Source organism: Notechis scutatus, chromosome 1, assembly GCF_049901735.1.
Source record: "Notechis scutatus isolate UNSWTSFEM ecotype Mainland chromosome 1, rNotScu1.2, whole genome shotgun sequence".
NCBI classification, from domain to species: domain Eukaryota; kingdom Metazoa; phylum Chordata; class Lepidosauria; order Squamata; family Elapidae; genus Notechis; species Notechis scutatus.
The window spans coordinates 116,173,486-116,179,485 of NC_142009.1; the positions used below are offsets into that span (position 1 = coordinate 116,173,486).

Genomic DNA, 6,000 nt, shown 5'->3' on the forward strand with positions numbered 1-6,000 from the left:
CCCAGCTGCTGTGTGCACACACACAAATTGAAGAGGTAGGCGGCTGGCTGGCGAGTGAGGGGGGCGGCGGGGCGGCATGCCAAAGGGCAACGGTCAGTGTCGGGCTCCAAAGACCACCGTGAGCCTGACACATACCTCAAGGGTTTTGCTGCAGATGATTTAGCCAATTGAATGCCAGGCCACTTCAAGCAACAAGCCGCTCCATCTCCAAAAGGATGGGAAGAACAATTTTTCATAGTACTACTTACCAATGGTGTCGAAGAAACCCATGTAAGTCTGAGAACTGACTCACAAAACACAATGGGGCTCAAGCTTATATGGAACTTCTTTTCCAATGCAGAATCCCCAGAATAGCGACCAGCAACATATTGGAAGGAGTTGACTGACAACCCCATAGCGTGACCAGTTGGAGGAGAGACATCACCTAGAATGGAACCAGACTGTTGGGGATAAACTGGGGGGAAAGGTCTATTCAACCCTCCCAGTATCCTAGCTAAAGCATTGACTTAATGTAGTTAACAGAAGTGAGCAGAGGTGCCCTCGGTGTTTTAGGAATTGCTAAATGCAATGCAATTTAGAAGCTATCAGAGAAATGTTATACATCTGCAAGTAAGGGGTATCAAACTCAAGGCCCGGGCGCCAGATCCAGCCCATGGGGTGCTTAGATCTGGCCCGTGGGGCTGCCCCACGGGCCAACAAAGGACTGGCCCGCGCTGCCTCTGCCAGCAAAAATGGAGCCCCCTCCACTGGCAGGGGGCTGCAGGAGGCCGTTGTAACCAAAAATGGAGCCTTGATGACTGACATCGAGCTGGCCATGCTCCCGCAGCCCCCCCAAGGTTAAACACAATCCTGATGCAGCCCTCAATAAAATGGAGTTGCTGTAAGTTATAATTATGCATCTAGAATGTTTCTTATTTTTTTTTTTTATAAAAAGGCAAAAGCTGTATTCCGGAATAAGTACAATCTTTGCTTTATTGCTCTTAGTTTCACTCTAGTTGGGACTATCTGGTACAGTATAATGGGTGATAAGCACAGTAACAGACATCCATCTATTCCTACAAAGTAGGATATGACTCTTAAGACATTGAAAACCAGATTTCATAAAGACATTTGATCGCATTACATCACAGTACTTAATAAATGCTACTTTGCTGCAACATTACCTGCATCAGTGCAGAAGAGTGAATGCAAGCATTTAACACAGGGCTTAAATCGGTAATGGTGAGGTGATTTATTTCAGAATATGACCCCACCCAATTTCTTTGACTTTAGATTTTTTCCTACCTTGACATTAGCCTGTTTAAATCCAGCACATAAGTTCTAAGAAAATGGTGGAATTTCAAGACTCCATAGAAGTTGATAGAATGCTTTTGTTTGTATAGCGTTTAACTTCAAACTTATTTTTCTAAAGCAGTGGGCCGCAACCTTTCCAGCTTTGAGAACCGTTGCGGAGGGGAGGGGATGGTTGGGCACCATAGAGCTGCATGTGCAAGCTCTCACGTCACTTCCATGGCCCAGTTCTGAACAGGCTGCAGCCCAGTAGTGGGCCACTGCCCAGGGTTTGGGGACCCCTGTTCTAAAGAACAAAATGTGTAAATGTAAAAACATGGGACCTTAAGAAGCGATGGGAAATGCATTCCAAAACCAATCCCATGTCATGCACGTCATTCAATAGCCAAAATCCTGAAACCCATAAAGGTAAGATGGGATGGGATGGGAATGCAAGAAAAAAGGGTATCCCTCTTTTAATGGCCATCCAAAGGGAGGGGTGCTACCAGCTGCAAGCTTACACATTTTGCTCGAGTTTCTTTAGTCAAGAATCTGGCAAGAGACTTGACTCACTGGTTTGTTCTCCAAAATGATAGATGGCTCAGAAATTAACAAGTCATCTTCACCCAGAGAATCGTAATTCACAAAGTTAGGAATGTTGAATTTCGTATGGCAGTTTGGCTCCTCTTCCAGTCGTCCACTGTTCTCAATTTCTTGGAAGTGGATGCCAGTGTCCATAACTGGCACCTTGTGACACTGCTTGGTTCTATCTGTGTCCTCAAGTTCACTGATGTAGCAATGGAGAAACAGCTGCTGAGAAAAAATTCGCTCGGAGTCCAGGGGTTGTCCAAAGTCAGCTACAAAGCTGTTTGTGCAGAGTTTTTTCTTAGAAGAGTTTATGCGCCTATGAAGCAAGGAGAGAGGAATAAATTTAGTACAGTGTCATTTTTGTGCACACTGTGAAACAGGAGATGCCAAAACAGATTTATTAATGTTAATTAATTGGAATTATTCACTGCCATTCTTTCAGGAGCTCGTGGCGGCCATGTCACATTCCCTTAATTCCCCCCGCCAACAATCCTATGAGGTAGGATCTGCTAAGATGAAGGGATTGGCCCAGAATGTCACTAAACGTCCATGGTTGAGGATGAACTTAAACATGTCCTATTTTAAACAGTAGTTCTCATTTAACATGCGCTCATTCAGTGAGCGTTCAAAGTTCTGATGATGCTAAATGAGAAATACTTATCCCAGGTCTTCACAGTTGTGGCTGTTGCAGGGCCCCTGCAATCAATGATCACCATTTTTTACTTTCCTTGTTGACTTTTGGCAAAGTCAATGGGGAAGCCAGCAAGAAATTGCAGATGGCAATCAAGGCTACACAATGCTATTGAATGCTCAGGATTTGCCCAGTGATGACAACTGAGACGGCTGGAACTCCTACTGTAAGTCGGCATCATCAACGTGATGTGCCTTACAACCACACTGCTTAGTGACCGGGTTCCGGGCCCCAATTGCAGTTGGTAAGTAAGGACTACCTGGGCACTGAAAATGGATAGGATTTCTCAAACGTTATCACTTTGCAATCCTTTGTGTCCTAAGTGAGAAGTGTCTCTCTTGTTCAGCTGTGCCAACACCAGTAATGTGTTTCAATAAATTCTAATAACCGAGGGCAACATTTATATTCTCATGTAGAACAAAGTGCATACATTTGTTATGAAATATTTAAATTTAATTGTGAGCACATAGTGTTTCTGGTATTAGCAGTATACTTTTTGGAACTCTTCTTAAATAGCCATTCAAGTTGGCTGTTTGGTCCATGGCAAAGTAAATCCCCGAGTCATTTGCTAAAAAACGGTCAGCTAAAAGAGATGATGATTCTTCAGTGCCAGCTGCAAGACTTACTCTTGGTGTGGTACTCCGGTCTTGGTCAGCCAGGTCAGCACGAAGAACATAAAAATAACAAAGACAGCAAGGCCGACCCAAAATCCAATCACGATGGAATCTGTAGTGGAGAGGGAGGGGAGAACTGATTTCAAAATATACATCTTAAAATATATAATTGAGAAGGAGAAAAAGAGGATTTGGCCCTAGAAAGCAGCCAGATGAGACTTACATTTGTGAGCCTTGAGGTCTTCAAAGGAAACTGGGCCATATTCATAATATTCATATTCCCAAGTATAATCAGAATGAGATAATAAGGCATGTTGGGATGTGTCATTGGAAATATAGTGAGGTCCCGTCATCTCCAGCCTGACAATACATAAAGGAGATAAGCTTATGCTATGGTATCTCATCTTTCTACCTACCACTTTCAATGGCTGATAGTCATCCCATCTTATTGTAAAGATTAGGGTTTACCTACTACCTCTTTCCAGTTTACTGCTAACATGGCTAAAATCAGCAATGTCTTAGCCACAGAACAGGTGATTCCAAAGGTCAGTTTTATGTCCAAAGTTAGATGCAGACCAGCACTCAACATCTAAAATTTAACGTCATATTCATTCTGAGTTGTGAAGAATTTACATCAGCCTTTCAAAGTAGACCAGATCAGAAAAGAGGCCACCACAAGAATTGTTGGTATTCTACGATCAGAAAGTCAACAACAGAATCTTGAAAACTTGACAGATGTTCTTTCCTCTTCCCTTTTGCTGGTTTTTTTTTTTAAATTACAGCTGAACAAAGGACTATGCGAAGTCAGATAATTGGAGGGTTTTTTTTTTCCTTTTAGAAGATCGTCAAATCTTCTACTTACAAAGTTGAGCTTCTGAAATTTGATAAGCGAACATAATGCTCAGCATGAGGGGAGGGAAAAAAACACAGGTGGAAGGAAAAGAAAAGCAGAAGAGGAGCAGGTCTCATAAGATCTTCTCAGGACATTCATAGAATTCTTTATTATTTATTTATTCATGCAGTCTCATTATCTATCTATCCCACAGTTTTCATCAGAGACAAGTTCGAGTGGAACCCATTCAAATGGAAGAGAACTGTTGGAGAAAAATCTAGAATAGTTTTCCTCTCTGTTGGCCTCTTTCCTCTTTAATACAGCATCACCACTTGTATCTCAATCTTTCCCTTTCACTGATTCCTTATCCCACTTCTCCATGTATAAGATCATCTTGCTCTCTTTTGCCAATCTTGTTTTAGCATCCAACTTGCAGTGTGGGAATAGTTACTAATTGTCTTTTTCAATTCTATGTCTCAACTCAAGTACATCTGAGAAAAATATATGAAGAGGAAGAGCAAGATTGGGGTCACAAAAAAGGGGTCCTTACAGTCTAACAAAATGCATTTTTGCAGAATAAAATTGTACCCAGGCAAAGTCAGAATCAATTTATTTATTTTTCACATGTTTTTGAACCAGCCATCTCGCTCAATGCTTCTGGCGCAGCTTCTTTCATTGTATGTATTGGAAGCATATGCCCCCAAAGAAAGTCAACTAATCATATCCTGCCCTTATACAGAGTCACTCATGCCATCCAATGAAGAAAATCTAAATGACAACTTGCTAGCCTCCCTGCTAAATATATCTGTGACACTATGGCACAACAATTTTAGAAAATATGCTACACATAACTTATCAAAATAAATAAAGGTGTGCCTTAATGTGGCCTTACACTGCTCTTATAGCTACTTCAGCAATGCCCATCAATTTTAATAAGATTCTGTCAAGAAGATCTGCTTCAGGATTGTGGTCTATTAACTCAACCCTTCCACCTCTTTCCCTGCTACATTTAATGGCATCCAGTATTTTATCCTAGGTCCCTTGTACGTATGTGCTTCTCTGCATATATACAAAACAGAATCCTTGTTAATTAGCATATGAACAATACAGCGTGAAAAGGAAGAAGAAGCTCATAGGAATGAGTCTGAAATTTACACTCATGAAGAATCTGTGGACTCTTGCCAAAGAATAATAATCAGGAGATGAAAAACAGCATTACCCAAAACCAAATAATTAACGATCATGGCAATTCTACATCCACAGTCAGAGGCTGTAAGACAGCTAATATATTATCCAGACAGCAAGTAGTAAACTATTTATTAGCAGCAGCTACCACTATAAAAATTGACACTGAGCTTAAGCTACACTGTGGTAATTCAGGTGGGATGGCAGCCAAGCTAGAATGTCAATTCAAAAGGAAATGAGATTCCCTCTCAGATGAGACGAGGCCACAATTATCCACCTTCCAAATATAAACTAAGCTAGCAAAGCATGGCAAAGGTTTTTTTTTAAAGTCTCAGAAATTCACAAATGCCTAAATATCTAAAGCAATGAAATAGGTGTAAAAGAAATATGTATATCGAGAGCCATCAATAGAAGACACGCTAAAGGAGAAACACTTTGATGATGAAACACCCTAGCAAAAGTTATTTTTCTACTATTTGGGTTTTCCATTTAAGTACTGTGGCCTATTATATAGGCTAGCCCTAGTCTGTATAAAATAGTTAGCACCAGAGGTGGTATTCAGCCAGTTCTGACAGGTTCTGGAGAACAGGTAGCGGAAATTTTGAGTAGTTTGGAGAACCGGTAAATAACACTTCTGGTTGGCCCCGTCCCCATCTATTCTCTGCCTCCCGAGTCCCAGCTGATCAGCTGGGTCTTCTTTTGTTGCCCTGCACAGGAGAACAGAGCTGGAAAGCAGGTTAGTGGGGTGGGGAGGGAATGGGGATTTTACAGTATCCTTCCTCTGCCATATCCAGCAAGCCACACCATGCCCACCAAGCCAC

General features: G+C 41.7%; 1 protein-coding gene across 1 annotated transcript; it reads right to left on the reverse strand.

Moving 5' to 3' along the window:
• Nucleotides 1–955: 955 nt before the first annotated feature.
• Nucleotides 956–3,629, reverse strand: MRAP2 (melanocortin 2 receptor accessory protein 2). The gene is made up of 3 exons (XM_026665131.2): nucleotides 3,386–3,629; nucleotides 3,175–3,274; nucleotides 956–2,173 (listed from the first exon to the last, which is right to left on the reverse strand). The coding sequence occupies exons 1-3, from the start codon at nucleotides 3,564–3,566 to the stop codon at nucleotides 1,810–1,812; spliced, it is 645 nt and encodes a 214-aa protein (XP_026520916.2). The 5' UTR covers nucleotides 3,567–3,629; the 3' UTR covers nucleotides 956–1,809.
• Between the last annotated feature and the right edge of the window lie 2,371 nt (nucleotides 3,630–6,000).

Coding starts and splice junctions, on each gene's coding strand:
- MRAP2 (XM_026665131.2), bottom strand. CDS start 3,566: ATGAGATACCATAGCATAAGCTTATCTCCTTTATGTATTGTCAGGCTG. Junction 3,275..3,385: donor AGACCTCAAGGCTCACAAAT/GTAAGTCTCATC, acceptor TCTCCACTACAG/ATTCCATCGTGATTGGATTT. Junction 2,174..3,174: donor ACCGGAGTACCACACCAAGA/GTAAGTCTTGCA, acceptor CTTGCTTCATAG/GCGCATAAACTCTTCTAAGA.